General features: G+C 45.3%; 1 protein-coding gene across 1 annotated transcript in view; it reads right to left on the bottom strand.

Moving 5' to 3' along the window:
- Positions 1–14,130, bottom strand: part of ago3a (argonaute RISC catalytic component 3a) — a gene marked incomplete at both ends in the record, with an annotated part of 23,729 nt that extends 9,599 nt beyond the window's left edge. The window contains 9 exons of the mRNA XM_080005781.1: positions 1,094–1,216; positions 3,036–3,155; positions 3,637–3,784; positions 4,842–4,929; positions 5,616–5,750; positions 8,735–8,871; positions 11,459–11,667; positions 12,216–12,336; positions 14,015–14,130. Coding sequence (XP_079861907.1) covers positions 1,094–1,216; positions 3,036–3,155; positions 3,637–3,784; positions 4,842–4,929; positions 5,616–5,750; positions 8,735–8,871; positions 11,459–11,667; positions 12,216–12,336; positions 14,015–14,130 — 1,197 coding nt within the window. The remainder of the gene's footprint in view (positions 1–1,093; positions 1,217–3,035; positions 3,156–3,636; positions 3,785–4,841; positions 4,930–5,615; positions 5,751–8,734; positions 8,872–11,458; positions 11,668–12,215; positions 12,337–14,014) is intronic.
- Between the last annotated feature and the right edge of the window lie 5,530 nt (positions 14,131–19,660).

The following is a 19,660-nucleotide window of genomic DNA, read 5'->3' as shown; positions in this document are numbered from 1 at the left end:
ATTCAATTTGTCACTTCTCTTTTGGAAAAACGCGATAAAGAACATTTCCAGCCTCTTGAGCCTCTTTAATGGACGAGACGCAGAGACTGAACCACAAAAACGTCACCAAACACACAGAAAGTTAGTTTCCCGTCCTGAGGCGTCGGTCAAACCAGCAGCAAATTAATTTCATGTCAACCCAATCGACAGGATCGCTTCATTCATTCATTCACTGGTAGCAAAGTGAAAATGATGCAAAGTTTTATGTGGAGTTTGACCTTGGTGGATTTTGATGCACCGGCCAATTGCAAAGCATCATAGCTGAAATACTACTTATTATTCTAATATTTCACCATTATAATAATATAATAACACCATACATTGTTGTTTTCTGAGTGCACTGATGAAGGATTTGCAAACGAATCGATCATAGCCAACAAATTATTTTAATTGACTCAAGAGTCTGGAGTCACTCCGGCAAAAGAGTCCTGCGAGCGAGTTCATCTGTAACTCACAAAGTGAAAATAATTACGCTGAAGGCAAAAGCTAAAGTCCAAGGAGGAAAAAAAAAGAAAAGAAAAGGTAAACCGGTAAAACCAGTAAACCGACCGATCAAGAGCCAGACTTTCTACTCTGCTGCGCTGAAGCAGTCGAGTGCAGTGATGAAGGATTTGAAAACGAGTCGATTGTATCGAACAAATTCTTTGTATTGATGCGGGAGTTTGGAGTCACTCTGGCAAAGAAGTTGGGCGGAGAGTGAGTCTGTCACGCACAAACTGAAAATAATTCCGCTAAAGACTAAATTTAAGTCCAAGGTAAATAAGGGTAGTTGGTATAAAAACATTAAACCAACTGAATCAAATGAATTAAGAGTCGGAAAATGAAATGACTCATTTTACTGAGCGACTCATTTTACTTTGGCCTTTTACCGCCTACACCAGGAGCAATCTCGTCCAGTTCCTGGTGTGACCGAGGCCTGACAGGGACGGCCGGAAGACGAGGGGAGAGGGGAGTGAAGGAGGAGGAGGAGGAGGAGGAGGAGAGGAGCGTCACACTCACACACAGGTATGGGGTGATTTTAAAGTGAGGGTACCATAAAGTGCTCTGTGCTCACCCTGCCACCGTACTGCAGCATGGGCGCAGGCAGCACGCGCCCCGTCACGTGGGCCATCTCGTCCCGGACCTTGAACTGGAACTCCTGCACGAAGGGGTCCGCCTCGTAGTTGGCGCTCCGCACCTGGAGGGAGGGGGCGGGGGTTAAGAGGGCGGTGCAGAGGGGGATTTTTACAAAAACTGGCGCTTTTACAAAAGCGCTTCGAGAGAGGAGTGCTGAGGTGAATTCTGGGAGTTAGAATAAAAAAACATTTATATCTTTTTTTTTATTGACAAGATCTCATCGTTCAAGATTAGGGAATATTTACTTTGTCCAATTAAAAATGGACAGTCGGTATAGAAAAAAGTGGGATGAAGTGAAATAACCTCTATAGAAATATATGCTACAGCTCTAGATCAGGGCTATTCAACTGGCAGCCCGGGGACCAAATGAGGCCATTTGGAGATAAATTAGAAATACATTTTATAAAACAAAAGCACCAATAAAAGGGGGCAGTTTTACCTGTAGTCCCGCCCATTTACGTCTCAGCCAATCACAATTTGCTCACTCACTCTCTGTCAAACTATTGTAATTTTTTAAATAATAATTTCATGACATTATTATTTGACTACTAAACATAAGACAGAGTGGGAAAACTTATATTGATAAGTAAAAAAAAAATTAGAGTTAGATAAATGTGAAAAACACCTGATGACTGATAGAAATTAATTAAAAAAAAAAAGACATGGTTATGCATAAGAAGTATAAAACAATAGAACAGTAATATTCTAAAATATTTTTGGGCTTTTTTTGTGTCATTTTCTATGTCATTGTTTTACAACTATAGCCACAGTGTTCCAAGAAAAAATGAACATGAACTGAGCTGAGAACAAGTGGAAAGAATGCACTGAAAGAAAGTAGAATCTAGTGGAGGGGCCGTGATTCAGAGGCTCGTTGTCGTTGATGTTGTTGTCGTTCTTATCATTTATTGCCGTTTTCTAACAACTATCTCAGAACTCTCACAGCCGCTGCCCATTTAACAAAGGTGCGGGAAGTGACATTCTACGGCAGCAGGGGCGTCGTAAATTCCCCGTAAAGTCATTTAAGGGAGCTCACACACACAGATTGTGCCTCCACCTCTACACGACGTAAACCTGTCATCGGCAATAACACAAGGGGACGCATCGTGGTTACCGTGGTTATTACAAGTTCAGTGTGAAAAGGCAGAAAATCGATCCTTGTAGAAGGGATGACCGTGTGTTAGGATCCCGCTTCTCACAAGTCGTTTTGTTTGTTTGTTTGTTTGTTTGTGGGTTCATGTCGTTGTTTTTTGTACATATCTTTGGTTTCCACTTATCGTTCTTTGTTTGTCGTTAGGTTTGGTGCTAATATTCTATTGTTTATAGTTTATTTTCAGGCTTCTAGTCTTCGAGGACTTAATATCACAAACATACTCAATCCTCTTTAAATCACCAAACTCTAGGAAGAATTTAATTTCAATGATTCATTTTTCAGACACATTCAGACACGAGGATTGTTGCTTGGCTTTTTTGTCTTGGCGGAATTTCAATTATACAATAAATAAGACGGAGAGAAAGAGACAGACAGGCAGGCGAGCACGGAGGCAGGCAGGCAGGCAGGCAGACAGACAGACAGACAGACAGACAGACAGACAGACAGACAGGCAGGCAGGCAGGCAGAAAGGCAGGCAGATAGACAGAAAGGCAGGAAGATAGACAGACAGACAGGCAGGCAGACAGACCACATCCTGTCCACTATGTGTCTCCAGCACTCAGCCAGTTCCTGGTGTGAACCTCGGCGTGGTGCGTATCTGTACATGAGTGTATTTATATATCTATATTTAAGTATCTTTATACATCTGTACCACCTGTTTCTCATCCCATCATAGCGTGCATGTGTGGTGCAGCCTCCCTCCACTCGGTGTCTCCACCCCCGCACTCACCAGCCTGCTGATCTCCTCCTGGCGGTCGGGCGCGGAGCGAGCCGTGGCTTTGATCATGGTGGAGGTCTGATTATCCGTCAGCTTCTTGATGCAGCGCTGACCCGCCACGATGTTACACACCTGGGAGCAGACGCAGGAATACCAATAACACGATTTTCTTTCGTGTTGAATTAGTTGTTGGTTGAATAACAACCCATTTCCATTTCTACTTCCATTGTAGTTTCTATGTTGCGTCACCAGATGGCGCCAGTAGCTAGTGTAAGAAAGGGCAGCCGGCAGAGGGATGGTGGCAACCAGGTGGGTGGTGAAGTGGTTTCCCGTGGCAACGGTCATTATTCACAACTGACAGCTTATTGCCGCTACTGACCAATCAGAAACAAGTTGCCCAGTGCCGTGCAATAAAATCAATTATTTGTCAAACATACGACGGTGACTGACTGAATGGTGGCAGGAAGTGAGGTAGAAAAAACATGAAAATACCTCGATAAAAACGCAAAATAAAAATACAGAGGGGACCTTTAACATCAAAACATGTGCTTTGTCATCAATTAAAAATGAACACCAAGAAACAGAGGTTGCCCAAGCAGGTCCCGTCCCTCACCTCCAGGGGCAGGTAGGTGTGCTTCTGCTCCTGCCCCACCTGGAGGCAGGGCAGGTGGGGGTACTTGAGCTGCAGGCTGTACTTCTCTCTGAAGTACTGGGCCACGGTGCGCTCCACCGTCTGCCCGTTCTCCAGCTGCAGAGGGAACCTGCGGGGGGGGAGAGGGGGAGCCTTTATTTCAACAGGAGCTAGGCTAGCTGAACCCCTCTGCGGCCCTGCACCGCGCTAACACAGTTAGCACGCGGCCCGACGCAGAAAGATGGACAGGGATGACATTGGCGCTGAGCTTCTCGTCTGAGTCTGGGTGACAAAAGATCATTTCCCGCAAAAATTTGGAGAAGCACAATGGGTGCAATCTACCACAGGGTCATGAATGTAAAGGTTAAAGATCTAATTTTGTTTTGCATGAACATAAGAACTCGCCAAATCTGTTCTAATTATACCTGTGACCGAGGCGGGAAAAGCAGAAACTGGTTTGATTTGTTTGAAAACAGTTATCTTCATTTAGTAAGTTTCCAATTTGGCAGAACGTCATCAGCGGTTGGACCGGATTTCCAGCCCCGGAAACACAGACACTCGCCTACGCCGGACGTCGCTCATGTGCTCGCCAGCTCACACCCTCTCCCTCTCTCGCCCTCTCTCTCTCTCGCTCTCTCTAACTCACTCTTTCCATTAAGACGTGGATCTCGCTGCTCTGATTGTAAAACAGGAAAAAGCCTCTGTGCCGACGCAGCGGGAGCGCGCCGTCTGATTCACCGCATTACAATAAAATGAGTCATAATTCAAAATCTAACGACCGAAAAACAAAACTTCCTTCTCCTCCTCCCGGTCCGGTCCACGGCCGGTCCCCTCCGCCGTCAGAGACAAACATTACGTACGAGCCGAGCGCCATTGCACGCATTACGTCACAATGTGAATATTTGTTTTGATATTGGTTTGTACGGTGATGCTGCGTCCTCCATCGGGTGTATTTTTAACTCTCTGTTTAACTTGGGGGCGGGGCTGTATGTAAATACTTTCTCTCCATGAATAAAATCAAAGCCGAGCGCCGCGGAGCCGCTCGGATGACTAACGCTTGTTGATGGCTCGGCTGACCGATGAGTCAGCCCGGGGTGGACCGGCGGTCATATCCGGTGATTCGGCCCTCCCCACACACCCACCCAGGGCCTCGCCCTCGCCACCCCCGCCCCGGGAAGCTGACTCACGTTTGGTGGCTGGCCGGGCGCCGGGTCACGTTACAGACGCGGTACTTCCTCCGCATGGTTCCACAGTGCGTCACCTCCACCTTCAGACCTGGAGGAGCACCAGGGGCATCATATAGTCTGCGAGTGTGTGTGTGTGTGTGTGTGTGTGTGTGTGTGTGTGTGTGTGTGTGTGTGTGTGTGTGTGTGGATACAGTTTGAACGGACACCGGCACCTGAATACCCACCAGCGGTAATAGGACACTGGGATCCCCAATTATGAGGATCCCAGTGTCCAATTACCGCTGGTGTCCTCACAATTGATCGTCCTAATAAGTATTCTTTCAAATACTGTAGTAGATGCACCTCCTGATTTGCTGCCATAATTCCAAAAATTGATGGTGCATTCTTAAGACTTAATCCATGATTAATTTGACATAATACCAGTTAATTGTCTTTTTAAAAGGCTAAAACACCAAAAAACTCCTCTGGAAAGTCGATTTTATTTTCATATACAGTATATTTTTCTATTTTCAGGAACGCACCAACACCATTTTTTTTGAATAGCTGACACTGATTCATTGAGAGTCTAAACCTTAAGCATCTGATGCAGAGTATTGATCCGATCCACTCTTACCTCGGGCTCATTACAACACAATGATTGATATCAAATCCAGGAGAGACGTCAATCAAATTATTATTTTTTTTTTTCCTTCAATTTGACACCTCTGCCCTGGAATCATCGACAGTTCTGTTCTTTGTTTCAAACGTGGAACTTCTCCTCCTTCCGCTCCTCACCTTTGATTTCTTTGGTGAACTTGACGCGGTGGGAGTCGGTGAGCGGGCGCGGCTGCTCGTCTATGTTGTGAATGTCCAGCACCTCACACATGAACTGGATCACCGGCTGGGCCTTGTAGAAGGCCGTGGCGGACACTGCAATGCACGGCGGGAACACGGTTATCAAATGGACGTTACACCCAGACGGGACAGCCGTATCCATGGCAACGAGGGTGGGAGGGGGTCACAGGTCCTTAAAGAACACCTCCAAGTGTGTCTGTTGTTATGTTGCTCTATGTTATGATTCTCAACTTTTTTCACATCAAGGACCCCCAATTTGAAACACACTAGGCCATGTAAGTCATTATTGCACATTCTCTAACGGTGCAAACGTCTTGAAAATCAAATAATGGTGAAGTTTAACTATTAATGATTTCGCCGGGGAGCCCCTGGAACCTCTCGAATGACCCCTGGGGGGTGTCCCCGGACCCCACACTGAGAACCACTGGTCTATGGCACACATCGAGTCCAGTCACCATTTTGGACAAGTAACTAATTTTTAGCACCAAAAGTATAATACACTGGGGGGTATGGTGCACCAAAATAATAATAATAATAATAATAAAATAATCACATTAATCATAATCATAAGCATAATAATAATAATAACAATAATAGTAATCATAATAATCATAATAATAATAATAATAATAATAATAATAATAACGTAAAAGGCTAATGGGTGGTTAATGCATGCTTCATAGCCAGTCAGCCAAGCAGCTCCGAGATGGAGAATAATTCAAACAAAGCTGAAGACAGAGTTAAATAGTTGGACCTCCTTCAGTTGAGGCTCTGCAGGAGTCGTTAACTTACATCTAAAAAGACTCCTCCTCCTAGAAGGAACCTCACAGCGGTGGGGGAGTAGAAAAAAAAAAAGGTGGGCTCCATCCCTCAATTTGAATGTACATTAAAATGAGAGGTGTGGGGCAGGCGGGGGCAGGTCTGTGAGCCGTGGAACAATGAACAAATTGAACGGCTGACGAGGTTCACTCAGAAAGCCTCTGTTTTAAAAAGGTCCCGTCTCACCGTCACAACAACACCTCAGTCACCTTCTCAATGGTTTTAAGCTGCGGCCTCACTTTGTATCAGTAATAAAAAAGCAGAGCGACAGAGGAGGAGAGACGAAGTCTGCAGCAGAGAGGAAGAGAGAGGGGGAGAGAGAGAGAGGGAGCGAGAGAAAGAGAGAGAGGGGGAGAGAGAGAGCAAGAGAGAGGGGGAGAGAGAGAGAGCAAGAGAGGGGGGAGTGAGAGGGCGAGAGAGGGGGGGAGCAGGAGAGAGAGAGAGGGGGAGAGAGCGAGAGAGGGAGAGAGCGAGAGCGAGAGCGAGAGCAAGAGAGGGAGAGGGAGAGAGGGAGAGGGAGAGAGAGAGAGAGAGAGGGAGCGAGAGAGGGAGCGAGAGAGACAGCGGAGAGAGAGAGAGAGAGAGGGAGCGAGAGAGAGGGAGCGAGAGGGAGAGCGAGAGAGGGAGCGAGAGGGAGAGCGAGAGAGAGGGAGAGAGGGAGCGAGAGATGGAGCGAGAGGGAGCGAGAGAGAGGGAGTGAGAGAGAGGGAGTGAGAGAGGGAGTGAGAGAGAGACAGCGAGAGAGAGAGAGAGACAGCGAGAGAGAGAGAGAGGGAGAGAGAGGGAGAGAGAGGGAGAGAGAGGGAGAGAGGGAGAGGGAGAGGGAGAGAGGGAGAGCAAGAGCAAGAGAGGGAGAGGGAGAGGGAGAGGGAGAGAGGGAGCGAGAGATGGAGCGAGAGATGGAGCGAGAGATGGAGCGAGAGAGGGAGCGAGAGAGGGAGCGAGAGAGAGGGAGTGAGAGCGGGGGGGAGGGAGAGAGAGAGAGAGAGAGAGAGAGAGACAGTGAGAGAGAGAGAGAGAGAGAGAGAGAGAGAGAGAGAGGGAGAGGGAGAGAGAGAGGGGAAGAGAAAAAGGAAGTCTGCAGAGAGGATGGGGAGAGAGCACAAGCGAGAGAGAGAAGGGGGAGGGAGAGGAAGAGCGGGAGAGAGATTGCGGGACAGAGGGAGAGAGATAGGGAAACAAATGGGGGTGGGAGAGAGGGCGGGGGGGTAGGGAGAGAGGGCGGGGGGGTAGGGAGAGAGGGAGAGACTGTGCACAACTTGAAAGAGGGAGAATGAGAAAACAGAGAAAGAGAGACGCAAACATACAAAAGGCCTCGCTCAGAAAAAAACAAAAAGCCACGCTCACGCCGTTCCGTCACCACAGCAACCGGCGAGGCTTGCAATTACTAAATTCCACCATGAACTTCAAGGGAAATTCCATTTTCAGCATTACATAACGAATATGAATAAATCTCTTTTTTATATTAATGAATTGTGTGTACGTTTAGTTTTTTTTTTGCAAACATTGTGTAAAGCGATTATCTCATTCGCGGGGAAATGGCAAATAATACTCTCTCCGTTTCACTCTGATATTTGTTATTTTCTCACGCATGTTTTTTTCCGCGCAAAATCTGGACACATGCACTACGACGGCCACCAGGGGGCGTTAGGATTCCGACAGTCGGATCCGTTTAGATGTACTGCCGTTGCGGCTTTTCCTCCTCAACTCACTCTTCATCCACAGATGGCGCAGGGGGAAAGAACCGCCTTGGCTGTGGCGTATATGCCCTAATTTGGAGTTCCACCTAACCTGGGCGTGTCATATATGACCATATTTGGAGTTCCACTTTCCCCTGGCTGAGACATACAGTACATGCCCTTATTTGCAGTTCCGCTCTCCTTGGGTGTGGCGCATTTATCTCTATTTGGAGCTCCACCTTGCCTGGGTGTGGCTTATATGCCCTTATTTGGACTCTCCTCTGACCCTCTCCATCTTCCATTCGTCCATTCTGCTGCATGTCGTGCTTTCTGTTACTAATAACACCAGAGTCACGGTCAAAGTGGCGTGCGTAAATGCACAAGTGCATAAATGTCATTTGTTTTGGCGTGGAGACTGATATCTTATAGGATCGGGGTGAACAGGTACTGACAGAGATATGTCCTCTGAGTTCTCAGTTTCAGTCGACACCTTAGCCTCTCTTAGTTTCTCTTAAGGACACAGCTGTTAAGTACAGCGTACAGTACAGCTCTGGAACTCACCATCGATGTTGAGCATCATCTTCCACATGGCGGGACGCACGGACTGGTGGAAGCCGAACCACACCTCCCTGCCGCCCCCCAGAGGGTGGTCGTAGCCCTCCGGAGCCGAGAAGAAGGAGCGACCCACCGGGGTGTACCTGGGAGGGAGGGAGAGAGAGCGAGAGAGATCATAGATTTATGTCTGCATTCTAGTCTATATCCTAATTTGTACAGATTTTATATATATATATATATATATATATATATATATATATATATATATATATATATATATATATATATATATATATATATATATATATATATATATATTTTTTTTTTTTTTTTTTTTTTTTAACGTATATATTTTTGTATAATTGTATAGTTATTTTTATGAATTTCCATTTCTGCATTTATTTTAACCCAAAATGCACACACACACACACACACTTTTTTTTTTTTTCAAAAGCTATGTTTACAGTTTTTTCTGTTTTTATTTGAGGTCATCTTTACTGATCCTTACATATATTTTTAACAGCAACATTCACATTTTCCAGTTTTAATTCCAGGTTTTATTTTTCACTTGCTTGTCTTTCACTTGATATGGCAAAGCAAACACACGCCTCCCACGACATTAAATTGTAATGACAGACAGAGGGGTTAGAAAAAAATAAATAAATAGAATGTTGCTAATAAATAATAAGAGGAGTGAGAAGGACGGGATGAGGGAAGGGGCGGAAAGGGGACACACTGTGCTAGGTCAGCGGCTGTTTGGGGAGCGGAGGCGCATCGATCGCTCAGCGCGTTAATAACAGAGCTCCTTGTGATAACGTGCCACGCGTGCACGTTTTAATAACGGGCTTTTCATATCGGTCCGGAGGCGCACGATGAGTAAAAGAACATGGAAAGCGCTGCCGGGTCAAGCACGTCAAAGCCGCCTTTGATTTCCGCCGGGACCCCGACGTCGATCGCGGCGCCGCTAAAACAAATATGTCCGCGCACGGCATCGCCGGGACCCGTGCGGCCCATGGATCGGGCGTCTGATCAGATGTAAGAGGAGTTGTTCGGTAAACAGAAAAGGGATATTAAGCCACGGTTATGCTCACAGATCAGCGGGATAAAATAAGATATAAAAACAAATAAAAACACGTCCAGAAGTGCTGCAGGTTTGGTAGGAGCCGTGATAGTGCTTGTCGCAGCAGCGGAAATGTGATGTTAGATAAATAGAGATGGAGGTGCAGTGATAGAGGTCGAATAATAGGGAGTGAAGGAGTGATGAGGTAACTACAGAGGGGTGGATAGAGCGACGGAGGTGAATAAATAAAGAGGTGGAGTGATGGAGCCAGCTCGGACCTTCAGTATTGGGATGGTGACAATTTCTGTAGTTTTGACTCTAAGTGATCAGTGTTCCTTGAGTGGCGGGGCGCGTCGGGGTACTGCCACTGGTACTCAGAAATCTTCCAAAAAAAAGTTGCTTCAAAAAATATTGGTTGAATATAATATTTGAAAAAAATGCCAGGTTTCCAAAATCAGTATGCGAACACAGGTTTGACAGCCCACATCTTTGCTATGCCACCTATTTTCAATGTTTTTCCCCAATGAGCACATGAGCACATGAGCACTTCAACGCAAGCGGCATCGTTCCTCTCACCGTGAGGTTTGACAGTCGGACGAATGAAAACAAGAAAATTGAGAAGTGGTTGAAAGGCAAAACTGAATTTCGCCACGCCCATGTTTCTCAGCAAACTGTCCGCGGCACCCTTTTAACCTCATGTCAACACAGCCACAGGTGCACACAGTGCATCATTTATGTTCTCTTTTTTCCCCCCTCCCAAAAATGGTTTTGTTCAGTGAAGGGGAAACTCAGCTGAAAAAAATAGACACGTCTTAAAGCAGCACTATGTAACTTTTGGTATTTGCAGCTCCTACAGTTTCTGAGACAGCTGCGCCTTTACGCCACCGTCCTAAAAGTCGGTCCGGTGTCCGAAAAGGCATTAATTTTACCGGACAAATGTGAACCTTAACCGTCACGTCACAACAACAGTCTACGTTACAAACACAAATATAACACACACCTAGGGTACAGCGCCCCTGCCGCGGATCTCGCCGCTTCCCAGAGAGAGGGCACGGGGAGGGACGGGGCCCCCCCGTGCAGGTACCAGATGTGCTCGGCCTGTCAGATCGGCTCGGACGCGCAGGTCAGAGGCTGAAACAAACCCTGTGGCGCAATGAAGGGAGGGCCGGCTGAGGTGCGGCCCGTCTCATCCGCGCCATCAGGGAGGTGGAGCCACGACATTTTGTATGTGCATAATTACCGGACATTTTGACCGGCAAGTATATAATTCATTGTTTGTTTTTTGTTTTTTTTCCCCCCCAAAAAATTTTACCAGGCCAAAAAAAAACGGTAATTACGGGAGCCAAACATCAAGCAAGTGACGTAGTGCCGTAAAGCGTAACACACTTTTCCTGCGGTTTCGTACCTGAACACAGAAGTTACATAGTGCAAGAACAGGCGTTCTGGGGTGGGTGGGAATGAAAGAGCTGCCATTCCACACTCCATCTGTGCACCATCATGATTCTGAAGATGTTATTTCAAGGTAAAAAAGTTCCATAGTGTTGCTTTAAACAAAGAGTTTGAGAACCACCGCATTAAATGTTTCCAATATTACAGCAGAATTCACTTATGGCCACGCCAAACAAGCCTTGTTGAACTGAACGGAGTGACGGAGCGACGGAGCGTCTCACTTCATGGAGGGCAGGTGGCGCAGCACCACGTCCACGGCGTGCACGGGGTTGGTGCTGATGGGCTTGTCCAGCTCCAGCGGCTCGGCCACGCTGCGGCCCGTCAGCACCTCGTGCAGGAGGCTCCAGCTCACCAGGGAGACAAACTTGATGGAGACTTTGAAGGGACGGTCCTTCCCGCCCTCCCCCGGCAAGGTGACGTCCAGGTCCACCTGAGGGGAGGGGGAGAGAGGAAGAGAGGGGGAGACAAAGGGATGGAGAGGGAGAGGCATAGATGATGGGGGGAGAGAGGGAGGTGGGAGAGGGTGGGACAGGGGGGAAAGAGGGAGAGACAGATAAGACGAGAGGGAGAGAGAGAGAGAGAGAGAGAGAGAGCGAGAGAGAGAGAGAGAGAGAGAGAGAGAGAGAGGGAGGGGGAGAGAGATTGAGGAAGGGTGGAGAAAAGGCGACAGAAAAGGGGAGAGAGCGAGAACGAGCAAGAGTGATGGTTGAGAGAAGGAAGAAAGAAGGAGGGAAAGAAAAAGAGACCAGTAAAGAAAGATAAAAGTCCATCCATCTTTAATGTGGTTTTAAAGAACAACGTGCTACTCGCTCACACTACAGAGCTTCACTTTGGTTCAAAAAACTTTACATTACTGGATAGAATAACATGAGTGTGTGTGTGTGTGTGTGTGTGTGTGTGTGTGTGTGTGTGTGTGTGTGTGTGGGTGTGTGTGTGTGTGTGTGTGTGTGTGTGTGTGTGTGTGTGTGTGTGTCTTACCCCCGCGGGGGCCACAGGAAGGGGGTTTGCCGTGTACAGACTCCTCTTGCCGTCGTAGACCGGCCGCCGATCCCCGAAGATGGTGACCTTGAAGTGCTGCACCATGGAGTCCACCACCTCCCTGCACAGCGTCACAGCCTGTTAACGTGCTGTGCAACGTCTTAAAAGGTGTGAAAGCAATACCTGCAGATACGCATCCTTGACACTTGCTTTGTTTTGGTTTTTTGTTTTTTTTAAACCGAATTTGCCATATCTTTTGGTTTTGTCATAGCTGCAGTGATGACCGAATCAGAAACGTGACCAAGTGAGGATCAATGCCTTTCTACAGACGATTAGTATTAAAAACACTATGAGAAAAAAATAACAATAATGATAATAACAACAATAACAATAATAATAATAATAATAATAATGTGAAATAAAATATAACAGAAAGTAAAATAAAAATAAAATAAAGTAGAAAGAAAAGCCAAATATACACAAACAGGCAAAAAAACAGAAATAGTCAAATATATAAAAATATGCAGAATATACAAATGCGCTTCCATGCACAGGGTCAGTTTTTGGTATGGGTATAAATTATAAATATAAATTATTGTTACGTATTTACTATGTTTATTGCACCAGCACAAATGAACCGTTTCCAACATATTACAGATGTTTTATTGTTAATATGTAGACTCTGCTCCCATGGCCTTTTAACTGATCCTGGGCATCGAGCACATTCTGCATCTTCTGTAGATTTGTTTGTATTATTTGTTGTGCCTCCTTTACTTTCCTATTAATACAAATTAAAATAAACTCTCAGTCTACTCATGCTACCCTTTCCTCTGGAGGGCTCTGGTGTGCCGGGGTGATATAAAGTGGTTTTAATACCGACAAAATGTATTTATTGTAAGTGGCAGTGCACCACCCTCGTAAATGAAAACGTCGCTGAACAAACAGATCCTGATAATCAGTCCCAGCGGGGCGTCTGAGTTGATTTGTGAACATTGCGACCCCGAAACGACTGAAATTGCAGCAGCATTTTGCAAAACAGCTCAAACATTGGGAAACTGTTTGTAACTGCTTTATGAGTTATTTGGGGAGATAAATGTGATTGGTGCCCCCCCCCCCCCCCCTTCCCCTGATCGTCACCGGCCAGTGGCGCTGACATAGCGGCAGCTTCACAGACAGAATTTACTCTAAATCAGGAGTGAAATAATCCTACTGAAATGAATCCAGAAAGTAAAAATGCCTCTCTGAGACGTTGCTTAATTTAAGATGAATTCGTTGTAGACTAGGAAGTCCTAGACCAAGGCAATGAAGGAGTGTTCAGCTCCTTCTGCCTGTTCCTGGTGCTGGTCTTAGTCCACATAATCCATTCAAAAGGTTTCATTTAAGCCGTCACTTAGACCTAGATTAGCGATCATCTTCCGTCTGGAAATCAGATTAATTTTATTTTATTTTTTTAAACCGAGACTAAAGGGCGGCTCTGAGACTCTTTTAAACCATGACTGAGAAGGGCCACCTCGCTTAGTCCAGGTTAAAAGTGCGAGATCTGTAATGCAACGTAATAAAGGGATGGGTTGAGTTTGCGATCATTCTTGCCCAGGTAAGATGGTGACTCCCCAGAGGGAGCGGTGAGTTCAGAGGAAGGAGCTTTAAGACCTCTCAGAGCTCCACACACACACACACACACACACACACACACACACACACACACACACACACACACACACACACACACACACACACACACACACACACACACACACACACACACACACACGTCGGTCATTGTGACGTGTTGTTTATACCTGTTGACCCGCCGGGGGCATTTCTCAGGCTTGATGTCCACCTCGTACAGGTAGACGTCCATCTTGGGGATCTCCACCGGGAAGCAGTTGGCCAGCAGCTTGATGGGCTTCCCCATGGTGCCATAGCCGGGTCGACGGGGAACCGAGAACAGGGACTGGGCCCCGGCGGCTCCTGGAGAGACTGAGGAAGAGGAGGAGACCTCGGATGAAGTTTGCTTTTTTGAAGGTGGCATCCATTCCTGAGCTGATGAACCAGTAAATACACGTGCGATCCAGATGTGGGTATTTATACTGGGGCTGGGTATTGGGCAGGATCTCACAGTTTTAGATTCAGGCAAAATCTTTTTATGTTGAGGGCGAAGAACTCGACGGTTTAAGGCCTACTATCTGTGAACTGAATTTAAGCAGGAAATGGACCCATATCTTATCAGTTTGCAAACTACATATCTATATTATAATATATTTGCAACACATAAGAAGTGTAAAATCACTATTAATTGGATACTTGAGTACATTTAACATGAAGTACTTTTTAACTTTTAATTCAGTGGAAATGGGACCCGAGTGCTGCCTTCTCAGGGAATTTTCACATTTTGGGGTATTTTTGGACTCCACAATGTGAGTAATTCCTCCGCACCGTGCCAAAACGGGGGATGATGTTGTGCATGTTTTTATTTTTCGGAGGCTCTCAAAATACAGAAACTCCTTCGCCTTCTGTTTTTATTTTCTCGTCAATTCTCTAAATGACATTTGACCTTCAGGAACGTTTGGGGAAAGTCAAGGTTGAGTCAAAGCAATTTCTAAATGAAAGTACTCACCGTGCGTGCGCACACACACACACACACACACACACACACACACACACACACACACACACACACACACACACACACACACACACACACACACACACACACACACACACACACACACACACACACACAGTTTTGAAAAGGAACACAAAAGAAACGGCCGCTTCCTCTTACAGTACATAAAACCCCCAATTTGATAAGCACTAAAAATGTGGAATTTGAACGGAAACTTGTCAACAATAACAACAAAGAGACAAATATCACTCTGCTCACAACCCTGTGCACAATGACAATACAAAAATACACATTTTCCCAGTTTGAATGTTGTTACCAAGGTTTACTTACTCTACTGACTATTTTTAGGATTTACTGTCAATTTTTTTATTATTATATTATTTTTATTATTATTATTATTATTAATAATAATAATAATAATAATAATAATAATAATAATAATAATAATAATGCCTAGTGTTTTGATGTGAGCTGCTCTGTCAATGACACTTTCCTCTGGGGATGAATAAAGTACCCGTCTGTCTGTCTGTCTGTCTGCCTGCCTATCAAAACATAAATATAATAAACAATATAATCAATGCCCAGTATGAATCTCCTTGATAATTTGCGACTTCTCTGTTCGAATACCATCAAGATTCTTAGTTTCCAATTAAATACGTTTGATTTTCTCTTCTCTATTGTGACTAAGAATTGCAAAATTATATAATATTTGACATTAACTACAACTTCTCTTTTCTGCCTTTGACACCAAACCACAGAAATGCGTTGAATGACTTTCAGAAGAAGGAAGAACTCGTGAGTCACACTTAGATAATCACATCATCATCAGTCAGACTTTCCAGGTCTCACTTTCAAGCTCCACTGAGAAGCAACAATGCAGAGAAGTCGTCAAATAACAAAAACAATAATAATAATAATAATAATAACATTACAAATTAAATGTAAATATCCATAAAGGAGATAAATATGAAAAGTTTCAACCCAAGCTTCACCCTCAACCTTCAGCCAATCACAGCTCCACCCTCGTCCAACCACAGCTCCACCCTCACCCTCACCCAAACCGAACCAACTGAAGCCTGATGCTCACCAAACTCAGGCTTCACCTTCTTCCAACCACAGCTTCACCTTCATCCAACCACAGATTCACCCTCACCCTCATCCAACTGAAGCATCATCCTCATTCAACCACAGCTTCACCTTCTTCCAACCACAGATTCACCCTCACCCTCATCCAACTGAAGCATCATCCTCATCCAACCACAGCTTCACCTTCTTCCAACCACAGCTTCACCTTCATCCAACCACAGATTCACCCTCACCCTCATCCAACTGAAGCATCATCCTCATCCAACCACAGCTTCACCTTCATCAAACCACAGCTTCAACTTCATCCAACCACAGATTCACCCTCACCCTCATCCAACTGAAGCATCATCCTCATCCAACCACAGCTTCACCTTCATCAAACCACAGCTTCAACTTCATCCAACCACAGATTCACCCTCACCCTCATCCAACTGAAGCATCATATTCATCCAAACACAGCTTCACCTTCATCAAACCACAGCTTCAACTTCATCCAACCACAGCTTCACCTTCATCCAACCACAGATTCGCCCTCAACCTTATCCAACTGAAGCATCATCCTCATCCAGCTACAACTTCACCTTCATCCAACCACAGATTCACCCTCATCCAACTGAAGCATCATCCTCATCCAACCACAGCTTCACCTTCATCAAACCACAGCTTCAACTTCATCCAACCACAGATTCACCCTCACCCTCATCCAACTGAAGCATCATATTCATCCAACCACAGCTTCACCTTCATCAAACCACAGCTTCAACTTCATCCAACCACAGCTTCACCTTCATCCAACCATAGATTCGCCCTCACCCTTATCCAACTGTAGCATCATCCTCATCCAGCCACAACTTCACCTTCATCCAACCACAGATTCACCCTCATCCAACTGAAGCATCATCCTCATCCAACCACAGCTTCACCTTCATCAAACCACAGCTTCAACTTCATCCAACCACAGATTCACCATCACCCTCATCCAACTGAAGCATCATATTCATCCAACAACAGCTTCACCTTCATCCAACCACAGATTCCCCCTCACCCAACTGAAGCATCATCCTCATCCGACCACAAGTTCACCTTCATCCAACCACAGATTCACCCTCATCCAACTGAAGCATAATCTTCATCCAACCACAGCTTCACCTTCATCCAACCACTGATTCACCCTCACCCTCATCCAACTGAAGCATCATCCTCATCCAACCACAGCTTCATCTTCATCCAACCACAGCTTCACCCTCACCCTCGTCCAACTGAAGCATCATCCTCATCCAACCACAGCTTCACCTTCATCGAACCACAGCTTCACCCTCACCCTCATCCAACTGAAGCACCATCCTCATCCAGCCACAGCTTCACCTTCATCAAACCACAGCTTCAACTTCATCCAACAACAGCTTCAACTTCATCCAACCACAGCTTCACCTTCATCCAGCCACAGCTTCACCTTCATCCAACCACAGCTTCACCCTCACCCTCATCCAACTGAAGAATCATCCTCATCCAACCACAACTTCACCATCATCCAACCACAGCTTCACCCTCACCGTCATCCAACTGAAGCATCATCCTCATCCAACCACAGCTTCACCTTCATCAAACCACAGCTTCACCCTCACCCTCATCCAACTGAAGCATCATCTTCATCCAACCACAGCTTCACAGCTGGAGCTCCTGTTCGATGTTTGTTTGTTTAGGGTTTTATTTTGTTTGTTTAGTTCTTTGCTTCTTCAAATGTGTCAGTGCTAAATGTGAGGCAGAGCAGTGTGATTCATCGCCGTATTGACTCGGGGGGGTTTACACACGAGGGTGGTGTTAAGTGGGTGATACGCAGAAAACCATGACAATATGTACTGTATAAATATTTATAAAGTATAAACTGATTCTGAACATTTCACTATGGTATAGATACCTAAAAAACATCTCAGCTTAGGTTAGTTAAGTTTTAACCAAATTGTTTCTAAAGACTATTTACACATAGAACTTTTAAAATATCATCTCTAATGCAGAACAATTTGACTAATTTGAAAGAAAAAAATATTCGGGTAATCTCATAAAACTGTTCATGTTGAAAATAAAAATGTTTGAAAATGTTGAAAATAAAAACGTCAGACAAATTTAATAATGACTTTCAAGGCCTAACATTTGCCAATTTTTTTTTTAGGGAGCTGCAGACAGCCAGTCTATATGTTTCCCTGTGTTGTGGTGGAGTTGGGGAGGAGCCGGGCGGAGTAAGCGCTGGTGGATTTAAGCACCGAGGCAGCGTTGGTGTTTCCCCAGTCGAGGCTCGTCCTGCACCGTGAGTCAGAGTAGAAGTGAAAACACAGCGGAGGAGTAACGCTGCCTTTCTATCCACCACAAGACCTTCCCTCTGACACACACACACACACACACACACACACACACACACACACACACACACACACACACACACACACACACACACACACACACACACACACACACACACACACACACACACACACACCTTGTGAATTTAAAAATCACATGTCCCAGAATCCATCTGCGCTTCATCACATTTAACTCAACAAGGATGTAAAGAAAGTACTTCAGAGCTCATAACAGAAATGATAGGTTATACAATCTTATTGTCATTATACAACCACAAAAATATGTGTGACAATTTATTAAATTACAATACTTTGCCACTGGAAGACTTGGAACAGGATATCAAATTATTGCCGCGTCCCCTGACACACACTTTTGGTATTTGTGTACATGCACGCTTGTGCTAGGAGTTTGTGTAGAACCGCAGGGCGGTTCCACACACACACACACACACACACACACACACACACACACACACACACACACACACACACACACACACACACACACACACACACACACACACACACACACACACACACACACAGTTTTGAAAAGGAACACGAAAGAAACGGCCGCTTCCTTTTACATACTTACGTAAATAAAACCCCCAATTCGATAAGCACTAAAAATATGGAATTTAAACAGAAAACTTGTCAACAATAACAACAAAGAGACAAATATCACTCTGCTCAAAACCCTGTGGACAATGAGAATACAAAAATGCACATTTTCCGGCTTTCACAGATTGAATGTTGTTACCAAGGTTTACTGATTATTTGTAGGGTTTGTCAGTTTTTTCTATTTCTATTATTATCATCATCACTATTATTATTATGATTATTGCCTAGTGTTTTGATGTGAGCTGCTGTGATAATGAAATTTCCATCTGGGGATGAATGAAGTACCTGTGTGTCTGTCTGTCTATCAAAACATAAATATAATATAATAACATAATCAATGCTGATTATGAATCTCCTTGATATTCCCACCCTGTGACGCACTCCCACACTCACATGTGCGGTGCGTGGCGTCACCACAGCTCGCACAGGAAACACCGAGGAAGGTGGCGAGGCGGTGAACAGAGCCGGTGCCATGGCAACCGTCAGAGAGTTCCACCGATTGGACGGCGGGACGTCAGCTGACTGCCGGAGCTGACAGCGGGAGCAGATTGGCTCCTCAAGTGCAATTCCCCAAACTCACGGCTCATTGGTCGACGAGCCGAGATCTCCGGGCATTTGTCTTTAAGATATTGTTTGGCTCATTATCTGGGCAGTATCACAGAAGACAGGATCTACATCTACACAGTGGTGGAACAAGTACTCAGCGCATTTACTTTGCTAAAAGCACAAACACTGTGATATTAAGTCACTCGCCC

The sequence above is a fragment of the Zeus faber genome (assembly GCF_960531495.2).
Source record: "Zeus faber genome assembly, chromosome: 8".
Taxonomy (NCBI): Eukaryota; Metazoa; Chordata; class Actinopteri; order Zeiformes; family Zeidae; genus Zeus; species Zeus faber.
Note: the sequence above shows the minus strand (reverse complement) of the source record. Positions and strands in the feature narration are given on the sequence as shown.